Below are 19342 nucleotides of genomic sequence, written 5' to 3'. Positions count from 1 at the left end.
GTAATGAAATCTGTAATCTCATCTGATGACTTGACCCAAACAAACCTCTTCCTCCACAGTTTTCTCATTCACAGCAATTCTCTCCTGAAGTGTCCTTCCTGGATATTCATTTGATTAGAGTATATTTATGTACATTACTCTTAATGCAGCTATGGCTCACTCCACTGATGTGAAGGTAGATCATCATTTCCATTTGTGCAGAGCCTGTGTGAGGGCACTATAATTAAATGGAGGGACATAAAGACAGCACCTGCAGCCATTTTAACTGTTGAGCGAGGAGAGAAAATGCTTTGTCATCTGCACCTGGATGAGTCACAAGCATCCTCCTCTTCCTCCTTGCGCTCCCCTCTTCTATGTCTTTGCAGATGTGCCAACTCAGCAGCAGAGACTATATATATTGACACAGATATAGCAAACACAAATAATCCTTTTTTTTTCCTTTTTTTTTTTTTTTGCGCTGGGCATTTTTTCCCCTTCTGAAATGTTGCAAATAGGAAGAAATGGAACCCCCCCAAAATATTGTGCCGGGTCTGACCAGACACATGAAACAAGAGGAAGACTATATTTTATGCGCTAATTGATCCATGCTGTGCTAATATAGGTCTCTACCTTTCTTTTCTTTTGCTTTTGCAGACATGCATGGCTTGTCTTCTGTTTGACCGAATGTGACCACACTGCCCTCTAGTGTTTATAGCGCTAAATTACGTCATGACGCAGCACTAAAACCTTTCTTAACAGTGGCTTTTACGCAGGTGCCATCCAACCATCTATTTCCCATGACTTCATTATCCAACCAAATCTCACTGGGGGCTCGAATCCACTGACACTGGGTGAGAGTACCGATCGGAGACGCTAGACACTATAATCCACACCCACCCACAGGAGTAGAGTCACAATCAACCTGTGTGTTGGCATTGCTTGGAATAAATCCAAGCATGTGGAGAATCTTCAAGATTTGTACAGGAAAATGCATTAAAGAGTGGTTGAGAATTACAGTTGGGAATTTCCCTTATTTACCCAATTATATCATAAATAGATGGTTAAGAAAACAACAAATCACATGATGTTTGTAATTGAGTACACTCACTGAAACCCTTAAAGTTACCAAACAAATACTTTCCTTTTATTGTCCCTATAACCTTGTGTCTGAATGCTGCTGTTGAATTAAAAAAAAAAAAAAAAGGTAATAAATATAAGTGACCACTGGATGGCTCTAAATCTAAATTATAAAGCATGGCCGAAAAAAAGCATTAAGATTTGAATCGTTAAATCATAATTGTTAAACCTTTTTTTTTTTTTCCATTCTGAAATGAATCTCTGAATCAAAAAATGCTCTAGTCGATTCTGACCAGTAACAAATAGTAAAAAGAAGTGAAATCCTTGTTTAAAAAATGGAAAATACAAATACGCACGTGTACATTTTATGTATATAAATGAAAACAAACGGATGAATAATTTTCTTTTGACATGAAATGCACAAGAAAAGAAATTACTCAGCTTTTTTTTTTTTATTTGTTAAATGATTAATAGACTGATCAAACCTTTTAATTATTGTGAATCCAACGGAACCACAACAACTCGTTAATTTACTTTTCTAAATTCCATCGATTATTTTCACTATTTTCCAGGACTGAAGCAAATACAGTTTAAAATGTTGTGGATTTTTATTTTTTATTTTATTGGTATTCAATTTTGTAATAAAAAAATGTACATTTCCCAAACAAACATGAAACTTACCAGATTTCTCATTGGAATCCTGGGGCTGAAGATTTAGGAGCTTAGTGGTGGGAAGGTACAAAACATCAAGATTATTTGCCTGGCGGTTTTTTTTTTTTTTTTTTTTTCTTTTTTTTTTTTCTTCAACAACAAAAGAGGAACATGATTTTTAAAGTTTGAGCAAATGATGACAGACAACAAGCAACTTCAGAAGCACCTTTCGTGAGGAGTGAAAGTGTGTGTGTGTGTGTGTGCGTGTGTGTGCGTGTATGTGTGTGTGAGTGCGTGTGGCTTGTCCACTGGGTGTGGCCGGAACTGTTGTGGGGGGACCCGTGGTGACACCCCGGGGTCCGAGGCCACCGCGCCCGGACACCGCCACCCCGGCAGACAGAAGCCCCCCAGGCCCGGGGAGACCCCAGCGAACCACCCCAGAGAGCCCCGCCCCCGCCCAAAAAGCACCCGACGGAGAATGCAGAGAGGAATCCCCCCCAGGCAAGAGGGGCCCACAAGAGAAGGACAAAGGGCACAGGGCCCCAGGCCCCGACCCAAGCCGCCAAACCGAGAAAAGGCCGGAGCAGGGCCCCCGGGCCGAGCGGGCCGAGAGCCCCCCCAACCCCGGCGGCGAGTCCCACCGCACCCCCGGGAACAGGCCCACCCACCGCCCCCCCCAACCCGGCAAGGCAGAGACGGCCCCAGCCGCCGCGCCCCGGACCAGCCCCGCCCCCAGACCCAGGAAAGCGAAGTCCGGCGCAGGCCCCGGTCGGAGGACAGTCAACTCTACACCCCCAGGAGCCTCATATTCCACCCGCCCCATAACCCCTCCCCCCGGGTCTTGATTGGGAAACCCAACCCATGACCCACCCCGCACACACACACACACACACACACACACACACACACACACACACACACACACACACACACGGAACGGGGGGGGGAGTGATGACTCTCGCACCCTCAGGCCGCCGGCCGGGCCCCCTCCCGGCCACCGCGGTATCCCAACCTCCACCAATCCAACAGCAAGTGGAGAAGGAGCACCGCACCCCAGCCCCCCCACAAGCGCCACGCCCGAGGGAGCGCGCCCCCCGCACTCCAGCCGCACTCACCCCGGGCCGGGGCGGGACCCCAGCGGGAGGTGCTGGGGGGAGCCACGTCTCCCGCCCTTCCCCTGCCCTATATGTGTGTTGGATGTATGTAAGGGTGTGCCTGGCGGTTTTTATTTATTCATTTCTTCTTCTTATTTTTTTTTTTTTATACTTTATATCAGATATCTTCATTATTTTATGAGGAAATCGGAGTCCTTTCCTGTCGGTAAAATAATTAATCAACCAGGAATGTCTGTTGTTCAGGAGCTGGAGTTGTGAATATGCAGTAATCATTGTTGGCTTTCTTCAAGATTTTGGAGCGTTTCAATGGGAGTTTGCGTCCATTCATTCAGTAACACATTTATGAGGTCAGAAACTAGTGTTGGACTAAGAGGCCCGGCTGCAATATCCATTCTCGTTCCCAAAGGTGCTCTTGGGTTCAGAGTTCAAGGTGCAAACTTTGTGAACTGGGTGATGCTAGAAGAAAAAAAAGACTCTCCTCAGAATGTTTCCTCAAAGTTAGAAGCTCAGTAATGTCCAAAATGTCTTAGTTTGTGATGCATTTTGTACTGCTGTGGCAAATGGTCTAATGAAACATATATTTAAACAAATATTCTACCAATATAGTGTATATGATCTTGAAAGCAGGAGTTGCTTGTTATAAACTATTGACCACTACATTTACAAAATGCCCATTGAGTTGAATACCTCTACGATTTGTCACGTTTTCTCTGTCCGTGTTACATCAATATGAAGTATTCAAAATGCGTGTCTCTCTTCACGCATGTTGTTTGTGGGTCGACAGCAGTTCAATCAGCCATTTAGTTTTAGGAAAACATTTATTCACATTGATATCAGTACAATTTTGAGTGCATTATTATTTTTTTTACATACTGTATTTGTCCATGTAGATGAATCTCTATGTGTGTATTTCTCTTTGTGTCACGCCTCACAAACATGCTCATATCATTAATACATTTGTGTGAGCGGTTTATGTACTGGGGCATAAAACAAACATCGTCATGGTTGCATTTTCACTTGAATACTTATTTTGTGTACAACTTCCCTTTCGCTTGAGAGAGACAGAACGCAAACAAACAAGAGAGAAAGAAAGAAAGAAAGAAATAAAGAAAGAAAAACCCAAATGCGAGATCAGGCCTCAGCAGCAGACAGATAATATTGACATTTGAGCTTACATAGCATTCTCACGCTTACATTTAATATCTTACATTCTACTAATCTAGGCTACAACACTATCTCACATTCCTGAGGAGTTTCTTCCTCCTCCTGTCCCTTTTTTCCCTTCATAATTTACCCCCTTTCCCTGTTAACTCCTGGGCTGTTGTCCATGTCATCCTTTTGCACGTCCTCCTTCTGTAACTCTCTCTGTTTTTATTTTATTTCCTCCTCTTTATTCCTGAACGTTGAGGATCTGTGCAGACAGTCCGTGGTGCCAGTTCTTCAGCTTGGCGAAGCGTGGCCCTTTGACCTCTGACTCAAACTTCTCTCTGGAGGTGGGGGAATCATAACAAGAGCGTCACAGCAGGTGTTCACAAACTTCATTACCATTGCAGAAAGGCTCTTCCAGCCTCATATGGTTAGACTGGCTACATTTGTTTTAAGCTTAGGGATGTAGAACTGTCACAAAATGTGGAACAAATGAGTTGTTCTGCACCTATTTCCAAGATAACTTAAATTTTTGACTATTTTCATAGCTTATCTATTGTTATACTGGATTGGTTATGATGCTTATGCCGGTGTATTGACTGGTATTTGGTTGCAAACCTCCTATCTTCTGCTTTTAGGTGGTTATTAATAGATATATATCTTTTTAGAAATTATAACAAGCCGTATGGTTATGAGAGGTATGACAAATCCTATGAGTTGCAACAGTTATGTTCTGTTTCCTCTTTATATTTATTGAAAAATTGCACCAGAGGTAAATAAAAAGCATCTTCTAAACCAATCTTACCTCGACCTCTGCAGTGCTTCCTCATCTGGGTCTTGCACTGCGTGGATAGAAAAGGATGAAGGGATTAAATCCTGATCAGTGTGATGGTAAGCATGAAGTGAAGATTAGCTGAGCGGACTAACAAGCTGAACAAGAGAGACAAAGGGGAAAAGAAAGAGTCATTGTACTGACTGTATTCAGTTCCAGTGATGTGGGCTAACATCCTGAAGCTCTTAGACTGCAGGTTGGCAGCGCGGCGAGCCCATTCAGACATGTCCAGTGGTGTCTCTCCTGGCCTGATCACTGCCTGGTACACCGGGGATGCACAGTCTATCACCGGGTCCTTGACAGGCAGAACACTTCTGCATGGAGAGCACAGTTAAATTTCAGGGATTGTAGTATTTACTTCATACAAAGCCTCAAAATGTAAAAAAAAAGAAAAAAGAAAGTAATATGTATTAAATGTCCATGATGCAACAAAACCTGCATTTTGATAAAGGGTCGAGAGACTGAATGCTGTAAAGTTAAAGGTTAAATCAAAGGTGTTCAGATTGATGGTGATTACTTCACAAAGCAAATACTATTAATATGCCACCTGCTCTGTTGCATCATGGTCATTTATTACATTCATAGGAATACAGTTTGTATTGTATCCTTCATATTCCACGTCTCTCTGTGGTTTCATGGTTTGACTCTGGGGTGTAGAGTATACCAAACACTGTTGTGAGTTTGCACAGCAACGTGACTGGATGGTGCTCTTCCAACAGTCCTTAATAGATGTTAGAAAGTGAGTCAATACCAATCGAGCAGTGGTTTGTGAACCTGCCACTGGATACTCAGAACATTCCCATGCCTTGAAATCCCATCAGTGGAAATCCCATCAGGTTCCTTGAGCTGCAATGCTGTTGGTTCATTGTTGAAAAGAGGATTCTCAACAAAATAAATGATGGGAAAAAAAACAACCAAAACAACATTTGCGAACTTTCACACTGACAGAAAGAACTTGTAAGTATTTGGACACAATTATCCGAGGCCATGATGACGTTATTAGTGAGTTTGTTCATCAAACGCGTTGGTTTGATACGTAACAACTCAGAAACACGGATGAAACCATGAGAAGGTGAACCAGGGGGATGCTGTTGAACAGTTCGGAACACTTTGAATGAGATATTAGTTTACGAGACGTTTGGAGCGATGCACAAGCCGCTACGAAGTCATGAGACAGAGGAGACTGAGGAGAGGCGGAATGGAAAGGAAGCTCTGCTGTACTCACGCCAAGGGAGAACCCGCCTCCTCACTGAGGTCACAACCAGGAAGGGAGGATGGGGAGGGATGGGTGGAGGACAGCACGGGTGTGGTTGATTGGATTGGTTGGTTGGATGGAATGAGCAGAGGAAAGTGGGTGAAAAGCATAGAGGAGTACGTCACACCGACGCAGACGACGAGGACAAGCCAGGGCGTTCGACTCTATAGACATCCTGCATTTAGCAGCGCAGGAATCACATTCGCTTTGAAGCTCCACATTGTTTTTTGGGCTTTTAAAGTCAGAGCACCGTCAGAGGCCAGGTTCTTGTCCCTAAAGGCAGTTGGATATACTTAAACAAGTCTAGTTATCCTATTAAGGACAAGAACTCTGAGATACCATGACCTGGATGACTGAGAGTCTCCACAGAGGCCAAAACATCCAAATTCATCTAAACAAACATACTGTCCCACTTACTCATAGAATCTGCTTAGGCAAGTTTATTGGCTGTTTCTAAAGCCCTATTTATGATGCTATGATGTTTTCAAAATCAGTATGGAGGCTGAAATCTCTTCAAATAAAATTTTTTAGATCCTGACAATAAGTGCAACAGTATGTTTTTTGTTTGTTTTTTTGCCCCAGCTGAACCAGTTACGTGTAATTTGGAGTGCGTTAGAGGAAAAGGGTCATAAAGGACAGCAAGGAGGGGATTAGTTGGGATGTGTGCGCTCACCCTTCGTGGCCTTTGGCCTGTGATTGGCCTGCGATGGCGTCCATGATGGCGTCCTGTGAGTACATGCTGATTGGCGTGTTGTACTGAGCGTGAACGATAGTGGCCTTTCCTCCTGGACCCCGCACCTCGATGGGCTTGTGGGTGGACAGGGCCGAGTCTTTCAGAGCAATGGGGTTGAAGCTGGGAGTATACTCCATACTGTCCGGGAAGGGGTTAAACGTGAGTCGTGCCAAAGAGGGAATTTTATCAGGTGCAGAGGTGAAGGGTTCAAACACAATATGTGGGGCAGGAGAGAGGAATCGGAAAAGAAACCGCACCAGTGGATGGGAAAGAAACAAGGCCACTGGTTAATAGAACAGCCTGTCAGTTGTTCTATTAACCAGTGGCCTTGTTTCTTTCCCATCCACTGGTTAATAGAACAACTGACAGGCTGTTTTAGAGCAGTGTCACAGCCATGGACACTCTTAACCTTTATCGAAAGGACCTTAAACTTGATCCTACTGTGTCTCAATAAAGCCATCCATGTTACAAAAAGTGGTCATACTCAAATATTACATGTATGCGCATTGATGAAACAGGCCAATATTCCCATCACTTGCTGCTTGTCCTCTCTACTGCCTGAACATTATACATAATATACTGAGATCATTCAACAGGATTAGTATTTCTTATGCTATTGTTACACATCACGTTGGCAAAAAAAAATCATTCTCATTTACCCTGAGCCATGCCTTAAGGCTGCAACCATTGAGAAAAATAACACATTTAACACGCTCACATACCAGTCCAATGAAAATCGCATTTTTACAATGGCACTCACTGATACACGCTGGTATGCACATTTGTACACACTTTGGGAACACGGTTGCTCATGCATTTACAGTATACATAGTAATACTGTATACTGTGAAATGTCCAGAGGACCTGCAGAGGTGGAAAACAGTGCTAGATATCTTTGTACACTATAAGTGAAATAATACTAACTTCAGAAAAATTACAGTATTATGAGTTGTAAAAATAAAAAAATCGAATATTTAGAAAGTTTGTTTCATTTGATTGTGGTAATCAAGTCACATATAGTGTAATTACTGTGTGAATAGTGAGCTGTCACATAAATGCACTGAAAGACAAAGGAAAATATACTCATGTAGTTTTTACCTTTAATTTCCACTTCTGAGGACTGAATGCTGTTAGTAGCACAACTTGACTTTCCAGCCTGTGAGTTACTTTCGCCTATTCAGCTACAAGGATGGAGAAAGCTTCAGCTCAGCTACTCACTCGCGGACATGATCATGAGCCCACGACTTCACGATGCACACCAAAACAACCGGACACACAGATCTCTAAACACCAATACTGTCTGCACTGAGGTTTGCTTCATGCACATGTAAAGCTGGGAAATGCAACAGTACTGACTTTGCAGCTGTGTTTGCGATAACCTGAAACAGCCCAGAGGCACACACACACACAGAAGAAAAAGACAGAGAAAGAAAATGAATCACTGTGGGTATTTCAGTGGTCACAATAGCTGCGTGAGTGGTGTCGGAAAGAATACAAGTACAATACAAGCTCAGCTCTAATCCCGTGTGCGGGTCGGAATAGCAGAGCAGGTCATCAGTGGGATATTTCCCAGATCCCCTGCATCCTCAGGAGTGACTGACAAGAGCAGAGGCATCTCTGTCACATGACACTGGACCGGGGGGGGGGGGGTCGCAAAGACACATTTAGCACAGGACATACTGAAATACACACAACTAGACAAACACAACACAAACCACCTGATCCACACACGTCAGGACTGCAGCCATAACATACGCTGAAAGACTGCAGGGGCTTCTTACTTTAGTTTCACACGTACAATATCTTAAAAGAGACTTTACAGGGAACTTAATAAAAGGTGGAAATCTGGCCTGTTGGGACTTTTTGAAGTGTTTTTCAAGCCATTTTACTTATTTTAAGCCACAAAAATGAAAATCTGTGGACAAAGTGTAAAACTGAGAAATAATACGTATATTTCGTGATTTATAGATGCAAAAGTTAACAAGATGAAAAAAGATTCTCACTGGATTTCTGTAAGATTACATCATGTTGATAGGCACTATGCAATTCTGCAACCAAAGTTGCCGCCAATGTGTCTGTAAAACGTGTTTCATGGTTAAAAATGTGTCATCGTGTGACCTTGTACAATAACTATGAGGAGAACGAAGTGTTTTCCAAGGCGAAGGGGAAAAGAAATATCAACTATGATATTCTGTAACTAAAGAATATAATCTAGAATTTATTTTTTTTATAAACAATAGCAAAGTATGAACATCTTTATGACTTTTAATTGAAATAAAAAAAATCTCTTATGTTCATGCAGTGTGAGAGTATTAATGGTACTTTGATTCTCATAATATTTAGGTGTAAATATTTTTCACAATAATGAGATCTTGTCACATTTTCTCAAGCTTTGTAACAGAATTTGTGAGTTTTACACGTTAAGTGGAAATGTCAAAAAGGCAGAGCAGCTGATAATTATATACTGTTCTAGAAAATCTGTACTTGTTGAGTTGATGTCACCAAAAAGTAACTTCATCATCATCAGAGTTTTCACATTTGTGCACAATTAAAAAAAATAAGATTTACTCTGAAGTTGCTTGACTTTAACTTCATTACATTCTTCAGTGCAACCTTGAAAATACACTAAGCCAAACATACTGTCATCTCTTTTAAAATGCAGAATAACTAATAGTAATTGAAACTGACTTCACCTAATTCACTTCAACATCATCTAACCACGTTTTGAATACGACACGTTACACTTTGATCAAATGATGCATTTGTTGGCATTACAATGAAGGAAATCACCATTTCTACTCAGACTATCTTCAGCTCATGTGTTTCTGACATGTGTATCTGTAAATACACAGATATGAGCAGGTGGGCTGGCCTCCACAGTGAGTTCAGGACTCTAAAGCGGAACGTGCTCAGCAGCATCTCATACTTGGGACGTCTCCCTGTGGACCACAGGGTCTTTTCTCAGGTTTGGCATTCAGGAGATTCAGGATGAGGGTGCGTACGCAGAGCAGAACTTTCCATAACTGCGTACAACAGCTGCCGTGTGCACGTGAACGCCTGAGTGTGTGTGTGTGTGTGTGTGTGTGTGTGTGTGCGTGCGTGCGTGCGTGCGTGCGTGCGTGCACTCCGTTCCGTCATCATGCTGCTCTCTGTCCGCAGCACGTTTCCTGACACCTGACTTAACTCTGGCTGTTACTGTACAGCAGCTCGGCTCCAGAGTGGAAACACATTAGGTGGGACCGATATGTGCAATTGATATGTCAGAGGCCGGGCCGATTACTCCCTTAATTAACCTCCACAAGTATTCCAGGGCTGCGACTTTGCCTAAGTTCATGCCATCCCTGTGAGGAGAGTCCCCTCGAGTGGAGGCCAACACTTAACTTCCCATAAACTCACAGTGAAGGCAGTCTCAATGAAATGATGCACAAATCTTCAATGCAAAAGGCTCCCTGATATTTAGTATGAAGGAACAAAGGCCAACAATAAAAAGCTAACCAAGAGGAGTGTCAAAGCTTTATCGAGTTTTCAGATTTTAGCACCACTAATCATGGGCTTTATAGTTTTGAATCAACTCCACATGATTCAGTCTCACCTGAGCCCAAAACTATAGAAATTAAAAAATATATATATTTTTTTTTAACAGATCTTTGACAGTGACAAATGGAAATGTTAATACAAAACTTTAAAAAAATATATATATTTGCAGCCGTAAGATTGACTACAGTGTGGCTCCAAAATGAATATTCTCATAAACTTCTAAAGGAAAACAAATGCTGTTTGAGCATGTAAAAAAAGATTTTCTGTCAAAATCAACAAAACAGAGGCTCTATTGCTGTATTTGTGCTGAAGCCATAGTATTGAAGTCTGCCAGAACGCTTGAAAAAAGCTTAAATGACTACTAGGTTATGAATTAATGCTCAAATAAATGATCCACCAAACTTTCTTTTTTATCAAAAATTTTAAATAATTTGTGCATCTTGACTCGAAAACAACTTGTCAAGTGAGTCTCGTTGGTATTCAAGACATTTCAATGAGATGCTGAGGCCAGTCGACCTTTCAGCCAGGAGTCTCCCATCTGCCTGAAACGAAGATCCCCAAATCACCCCAGAGTCCGATCTCCTGCTATTCTCTTACCTGGAATCAGGCCACGGACATCTGTCCCAAAATAGTGCCCCGAGTGTGAGGTATGAATACTGGGGTTGCAATGGAAAGTTCTGAGTTCATTTTCTTGTCATGGGCCCGTTAGTGTGCAGTTTAATTAGGGTGACGTGACTTCAATCTGCACCAGAGAAAAGCTTTCGTGACTTTGGTTGGATTAGGTGCTGTTTCGGGAACGATCCTTGTCGGTAAACATGCTCTAACCTACCCGAACGACGACACTCTCCTGGAAGCGGGGGATCCTTCTCCTAACCTGCCCTGCATGTACATCATTTCCCCGAGAGTTTCAGGGGAGTAAAGCCCGATCGGGGAATTGTACTGCCCCAGTTGGCCTGGAGAGACGTTATTTTGCCGGGGCCTTTCCTCCATCTGACCTTCTCCTGCAAACTGTTTCTCTTGGAACTCCTTAAAAATATGACAGTGTAAGAAAACAAGTGTGATTTAAAGTAGCAGCTGGTTTTGTCTCAATTTCCCTGTCAGCTCACTGACTGGCGTTTGGAGTCGGTTTGACTTCCTTGCAGTTGCACTGTGAATTGTTTACACTAGAGGGCAGAAGCACACTGTCTCACAAACTATTATTTTCAGGATGTATATGATTAAGAATATGCAACACAGATACAACAGATACAGACAAATATGTGGAGTTCAACAAACATAAAGCTATGTTGCTGCCTCGTTTTGTTTACTTGATGGCAGCAGGTGTGAGATACCTTCTGGTGTGGGATGACTGGCATGGGTGAATCCATTCTGGGGGTTGCTGTGGGGACTGGAGCAGGGCGTCTTGATCTGCACATTATCAAACAAACAAACAAACAAACAAACAAACAAACAAACAAACAAACAAACAAACAAACAAACAAACAAACAAACAAACAAACAAACAAACAAACAAACAAACAAACAAACAAAGGTTTCTTTATTTTTACTATTTTTACTATTGAACTCAACACATAAAGGTGCAGTTCAAAAAATGGAAAAGGCCATTCTTGCTGTAATTAAATTTTGTTTTACACAATTCCACCTCAGAACAAGAAAAGATCAAAAGTGCAGCATCCCAAAATGCTAATGTTTTTTTTAAAAATATATATTATGCATATAAATACATTTGTATATATTAATAACTTAATAATTACCTTTTTTTGAGATGTACTTCTATTCTCAGAGCGAAAACTATCACAAGTAGGTAGAAACTTAATGTCACTACAACAGAAACATTAGTGTTGAACTATTTGGAGACATTCAAACAACTTTTCCACTAATGTTTTTTTTAATTTAATTTATTTGGCCATAAACAACCACTCTGAATTAAACCTCCGGTCTGCGATTATGAAAGAGAGATTGTCCGACTCCATGCTTAAATGGGTGATCAGGTGAAAGTGTGTTGGTTGTTTACTTCAGCATAGAGAGTGACAGTTTGATGGTGGCAGACTTGATCTTGTTCTGGGCCTCCAGGTGTGTCATTCCATCAGTGCTGACCCCTTCGATGGCTGAGATGACGTCTCCCTGGGCCAGGCTGCCGCCCGCTGCCTTGCTGCCTGGAGTTATCTGTGGAGGGGTTCAGAAGTGCACGTCACACTCGGGCCACACACACACATTTCTCCATGGAACATGTGCAGACGTGTATTGTAAAAAACAGAGTTATTAATACATGCTGGATAAATTCTTGAATTGAGAAAGTCATTTTGATGCATATGTAGAAGAAAAATTTGTTAAATAGATGATGTCTTCATCTGAATGATGGGCATCATCTTAAGGTGCAGGTCAGGACAGAATTAAAATTTGCACATTAGTGCGTGTGTTGCAGCTCACTAAATAAGCATTAAAGGAAGAGAGATGAAAAGCTGATGAAGCAATAATAAAGTAATCTGTCCTGTCAAATAACTTAACATGACTACAGAGAATAAGCAGAAGCAGCAGCAGCTACGATGGTCTGAACATTAAAGGGTAGAAAATTGGTATTATTCAGAGTCAGAGTGTGCTGAATGACAATTATTCCTGACTTTAAGAATAATCTCTTATAAAGTAAATGTTTTTGCTGGATCAGTAACTGAGAGCACAAGAGTGCCGGGGTTAGAGTAGGGGTATCAGAGGCTCACTCAGGTCACAAACTGAATGAAATGCCATAATGGTCCGAGATGCTTTGTTTTTGACTTAATCTTTACCTGAAATATCAAATCTTTTGTTAATCCTTCAAAACCTAAACCGCACAGAGAGAAAGTTTTAAGTGAGCTTCTAGGCCCGGGGCATACAGTATCAGGTCTAGGCTTACAGTCAACTCGTTAAAGAGTTAAAAATAAGTATTTGCTGTTGATGCTGCCGGCTTCACTGTGATTGACCCTAGTGAGGCCCCCTCCAGGCTCCAACCATACACACACACAGATATACACCTGCTACTGACATTCATGTATGATTTCCTTCTTCCCTCGCATCCATTTTACTAAATCATCTTCCTCACACTGCACATGTTCATGTTATCATCTCAAACTGTTTCTACACTTCTTTGCCATTTCTTAAATAATCTATTCTTCCTGATGTCAGCCTTCTATATCTTTAGTCTATTTATTACACATTTCTTTCTCTGGGTTTTGTGTTTCAGTCATTTTTCTTGTGTGTGTGAAGCAAAGCGACGGTAAGCGGGAAAACAAAGTGACAGCGGGCAAAGAGAAATTATTTCCGCACTGATGCCTCAGTGTGATCAAGCACACAGGCAGACGAATAGCACGGTCACGCCTGTTTTCTCACGCATCAGACACTGCTGATGTTACAGATTACAAACAGAAGAAAATTGGATCCAAACGTTGACGATGACTGATGGTTTCTCAGTCAGGCGTATTCTCTTTATACATGCTCATGCACAAGTTAGGAGCCAAGCAGAGTCCATGGAGCTGCTTTTATTCATTTAGATCTCAGCTTCAAGCAAGTGAACAAGCTGAAGCGTCAGGGATGAAACATAGTGAGAAGGTTGGTAGTTAATCTCCTACTTTCTTCAAGAAGTTTCTTTGAAAATCCGACCAATAAAACTAAACATTTAATACATTTTAAAGGTCAAAATAATCCAATGAAACTGTGACTTGACCAACAAGATGTGGGGATTTTCACTGCCTTCATTCCTCTTTCCTTTCTTAGTTCTTGGCAAAAGCAGGCCGAAACTCAAACCGTGGCGGTGTTACGTCAAACTGTAATGCCACCCAGCACTGTCATGTCAAGCCACGGTGGTTTATGTTAACCTTTCAGCGTCGACAAGATGAACACAAATCCAATGACACAGTGTTATTCCAGACACAGACCCAAGCTCCCCCCAGGTCCCTAAGACCGGGATCAGAAGACAATAAACCAACACATGTCTGAGGGTTGTGAATCGATATAACGCAGCCTGATCGCCAGCTGAGCATCAATCAGGATGGAGGGATGAGCAGCCGGAGGGGGGAGGGAGCAGCGATTACAGACACACCGTTTCTCACTCAGGTGAGAGTCGTGTCCTCCGCCTTGTTCCATTCTCATCTCTGATCTCCTGAATCAACCCTCAGCTCATCCGCTCATGCCGCACAGGAGCACTTCCAAATGTGGAAGCTCAAACAGTATGAGGACTAAAGCTTCCGGCAGGAAACACAAGCTGCCATCTTTCTTGTCCCTTTTCGAACCCGGTCTACCGACACGAGTCTCCTCTAGTGCTATTTAAAGGAAAAACTGTAAAGATAACTGCCTGACAGGGAACGAACAACCCCATCCCTCCTTTCTGAACACTGATGTGTTTCAAAATGGAGAAAAGTGCTTTGTTTTATTTCAAATACTTTGTGCAATTTGAGCAACCTTCTACCAGTTTGTTTGAAGTGATATTTGTACAGTAGAAACAAGTACATTTTTTAAATCATGAATTCCATTTATTTTAGCTTGTTGACGCATGAAAAACAATTTTTACAAACAAAAAATCTCCGAACAGCTGTGGAAGTGACGAGACCGTAGCTTCCTCCAATAAAACTATTCCTGTCTTTCCACTGCAGCTCTAATCTAGAAACCTCTCTGGAGATTACACTGGAGCCTCCCTGTCATCATCATGTACAGCAGCATTACATAACCTCTGACACACACACACACACACACACACACACACACACACACACACACACACACACACACACACACACACACACACACACACACACGCACACACACACACACACACGGTATTTACATGCTTGGGCAGTCTCATGTCTAATAATGTCATACCAAGGTAGAAGGTGCTTCTCAGGTGAGAAAGGTCAAATCCTGCAGTGTGCAGAATATTTTCTGCTCTTGTTTATCAGTTTTAATTAATTGTTAAAAGAGAGACATTCACAGCACCTACAGGAGTGTAATAGACCCGTTAACTATAACTAGTTAGTTCATATTAAAGAAATAGAATCTATTGGAGAGTGTTTTGTGACTTTCTGAAGTAAAATGAGATGTTTTTAGATCATGGAAAATGGTGAAAGAGACAGAAGAAATCTGGTAAAAGTGAAGCTTTGTGGTGTGAAGAGGCTCGATGAGTTGTGTTGTGTTGTTCCAGTTAACCATTATCTGAGCCGAACACCTTAACTGTGAGTTTCGATGTCACAGCCGAGGCGAACGGTTTGATGGGTTGTTCATCTCTAGGTGTTTGCGAGTTTCTCTGTCACAGCATCTCCTGTGAGGGTGGCTCCGTCCTTACCCTGGAGATGGTGAGCGGCATGTTGAAGTCCTTCCCCCCCTGTAGTCTGAAGCCCCACGGAGCCGGGCCATTCAGAGTCACCGTGTAGGAACTCATCTTCGGTTGAAGCTCGAGACTCCACCTGCTAACAACTCCTGCTGGATGTGTGGTTCCTCCTCCCGTCCGGCGTGCCCTTGTTCTCCGTGCACCCCTGCTATCCTTTTGTCCTGGCCCTTGCCCTGGTGGTGTCCTCCTCTGGCAGTCCCGGCTTCACAACAGTCTCTACTTGCCCCGCTCCCAGCTCTCAGGACAAACAGCCTGGGGTGGTGGTGGTGCTTGTGGGTGGGTCAGGTGCTGTGGAACCTCTGAGACACACCAATGGACACACACACACCAGCATGTGTTAGTGCACACAGATACACACACAGCAAGAGAGAGAGAGAGAGGCTGCAGAGAAAAGCTGAGCCGCTGCAGAAAAACAGCAAACTGCCTCTTACACAAAACCCCCCCCAAAACTTTCTTTAAAACTCTGAAAGTGCAAAAGTTTTAAAAGTCAAGCCTAAAGGTAATATTAAAGTGGAGGAGAGTTCCTTGCCTGCAGGGTTGCCGAGGGTGAGGGACAGACAGCCTAAGAATAGCAGAGACAAGCAGAGACACACAGGTCCTGGCCCGTATAAGGCCTGTAACACGAAGCCCCAGAATGCTTCACTGCCGATTCATATCGCCAATATAGACCCCTCTTACTGCAACACATTCTCCCACTCTCCCTCTCTTTGAGTGCTGTCACTGTATGCTGCGAACACTCCGTTATCTCTATTCACTCCATGAGCTCTGATGTCATTTACATTTCGGTCTCCGAGCCTTTCAATCTCCTCGAGGAAGGAAACAACAAATTACCCCGAGCCAACTCTCCAGAAACACACCCACCAGGCCTCTGTTCCAGTGTGTGTGTGTGTGTGTGTGTGTGTGCGTGTGTGTGTGTGTGTGTGTGTGCGTGTGTGCGTGTATGCGTGCGTGTATGCGTGTGCGTGTGTGTGTGCGTGTGTGCGTGCGTGTGTGTGTGTGTGTGTCGTGGAGCAAATGAGTGAGATGCAGACTGATGCAGATTTGGTTAATAGTAGCGATAGACCGTCCTGAATAAAATCACATTGTGATATTCTAGTGAATATTGTCTCGGTTTCATGCTAGAAAAGTGGAAATCACTGCCAGGGAGAAAATTCTCTGTAGAATACAGATTTGTCAGCTGCATTTGAAAATACCAGGAGAAACACAGGTAAGATGTGTGAATTTTGTATCCCAAAGTCGATTTTCAATTGTTTTGCAAAAGCGATCATTTTCTCCAAATCTTAACGGTGACAAAGTCTGAGGTGAACTCATGTGAACAATGTGGGACTCTATTGTAAAAACTGTTGTGTCGATGATCCTGAAGGAAAAGAAGAAGGTCAAATCAGGGTTAGGAATCAGATCACTGATAAACCTTTAGCTGTAAATGTCCCGAGGCTTATTTTCCAGGAAATCAGTCACCTTGGCGGCCACCTTGACAGCATTTTATTTTGCTCACATGGCCAGGAGGACAGCAATAATAAGAGCATGTAGGGGGGGGGGGGGGGGGAAATGACAGCAAATTAAAAAAAATCTAACTATTTCACAAACAGCAACGTCTCTTAAAATGTGAATCCATAGCTGTAGGTTTTTCTCAGATTTATCACAAGTTATTAGGTTGGCAGATGACACCACTTTGATTGGCCTCATCAAGGAGAGCAAAGAGACGTACGACGAGCACTTCCTGAAGTTCTTCTTTATCCAATATACTCTTTAGTTATGTTGCTTTATAGATGTGATTAATTATATCATGAGTTGCTGTAACAACCAGTGACAAAATATCCCCCTGTTCGATTCGTCCAAATAGTGCAATATTGAAAATCTCTACATCTGATCAGTATTTTTGTATGAAAGAATTTCTGTTGTCATTTAGATCCTGGCTGAATAACTCGAGAGCCAGAATTTGTGCTTCTGTCAATTTAATCTCTAAAAAAGGAAGAAAAATACTTCAACAGCAACGCAGCAACATCTTTATTACAAATTCAACTGGAGCTGGAACTAAAATGCAAAGAACACAATAACAAATCAAACATAATTGTAAAATATTCATGAGCAGTACATCATGTGTAATATTATACACAGTGGTGAAGAATTCAAATTTGATATAGAAGAAAAAAATAAGAAACAACCTCAACCCACATCATTTTAACTTCATTATATTAGAACAGAAACAGTTTTATTTGACCAGTTTTAATGATTTTTGACAAACTGCGTGATAATAAAGAACAAACCAAACATTTCACTCTCATGGCTATTTGACAACAAGATTACCTGATGCTGCTCCACTGTAAACTAAAGCGATTATCAAGACTAATCAATGAATTTGACAGATATATAATGAGAATGATCATTTATTGCTTCATTACATATTTTTTCTGTTGTTTAAACAGGAGCCCCACTTCATTTCCCCACCAGCTTCGTCAACACGCGAGTCCAACCACCAATGACACATCAGTCACATCTCTACATACACTGATCACAACTCGAAACACCTTTTTTTTTGGGTGGGGGGGGCAAAATATTACTTTATGTATAGAGGGATGAGAAAAACCATGGATGCCAATCAAGGCCCACCACTGAGCTCAATATGAGCCTGGGTCTTTCTGGGTGGAGTTTGCATGTTCTTCCCCATGTGTGAGTGAGTTTTCTCAAAGTGTTGCCCCCACAAACTGATGACCTAAAACTGGCCATATAGGTGTGAATTCAAATGTGTGTGGCTGTCTTTACCCTGCCTCCAATAACTGGGATCATGTCACAGTGTCCCTCCATATTAGGGCTTTTTTACTCTTGCAATGTTAATACCGACTGTTACCTCTGCAGGGAGCCAGAGCTCTGCAGGAAGGCTTCGGGTCATTAAGCAAGCAGGTCTGACCACCAATCCCTCACTTGTTGAATAAAAAGATATAATATATCAATTACAAGCTGCAGTTACAACTGTCATTGAAAAATGCATTGGGGTGTGAATGTTTTTTTTCCCCCGCTGGATTTTGTGTTGGATTTACCTTTACCTGCAAAAATGTCTCAATCAGACTGTTTCAGTGTTTGTAAATCACCCCAAAGCCTTTAATAATATTGTATTTCTTTCTGTGTATAATTAACAGAGGTGTAAAAGTACTCCGTATTCAAATACAAGAACAAATGGTTGTGGAAATTGAGAAATCTAAAAGTAATCAGAATATTAGCAGTGAAGAAAAGCTCTATGAGTGGAAATATATCATTTTTAATCAACCAATAACAGAAACTATAACAGCAAGTGTCACAGTTCTGACAGATCTAGCGAGGCAGTCCAGGAGTGAAGTCCCTCGGTATCCTTGCTCACACAGGAAACACCGCAGCCACGTCTCGTCTGCTTCACACACCAAGGAGACACATTCGTCTTCATCGGCGGAGGAGCTTTACCTTCTCTGTCTTACCTCCTTTTGCTTTTCTTGATGTCTTAGTTTCCACTCTTAACTCCTCCTGCACACAGAAGTGAATGGTTCGTACAAGGGAGGCCCAGGTAGGTTTACCTGTGGATGAGGGGGTCATCATCTCCAAAATATTGCCATGGACACGCAAAATATTTCTCTATTATGAAACATCAAAAAACATGGGAGAGTTGACTGACAAGCTGTAATGGAAGGAGAAG

General features: G+C 42.2%; 1 protein-coding gene across 2 annotated transcripts; it reads right to left on the bottom strand.

Moving 5' to 3' along the window:
* Positions 1–3621: 3621 nt before the first annotated feature.
* Positions 3622–16409, bottom strand: ldb3b (LIM domain binding 3b). 2 transcript variants are annotated; one of them, XM_080467970.1, is made up of 10 exons: positions 16208–16409; positions 15634–15977; positions 12340–12491; positions 11657–11732; positions 8145–8167; positions 6729–6926; positions 6026–6049; positions 4945–5114; positions 4774–4810; positions 3622–4309 (listed from the first exon to the last, which is right to left on the bottom strand). In XM_080467970.1, exons 2-10 carry the CDS (start codon positions 15727–15729, stop codon positions 4213–4215), a joined length of 873 nt encoding a protein of 290 aa, XP_080324096.1. In that variant the 5' UTR covers positions 15730–15977; positions 16208–16409; the 3' UTR covers positions 3622–4212. The 2 variants fall into 2 exon arrangements, with proteins under 2 accessions (XP_080324096.1, XP_080324097.1); XM_080467971.1 differs by lacking the exon at positions 6026–6049.
* Positions 16410–19342: the final 2933 nt, after the last annotated feature.

The sequence above is a fragment of the Lipophrys pholis genome (assembly GCF_963383615.2).
Source record: "Lipophrys pholis genome assembly, chromosome: 1".
Taxonomy (NCBI): Eukaryota; Metazoa; Chordata; class Actinopteri; order Blenniiformes; family Blenniidae; genus Lipophrys; species Lipophrys pholis.
This window is presented reverse-complemented; position numbering and strand designations above follow the sequence as displayed.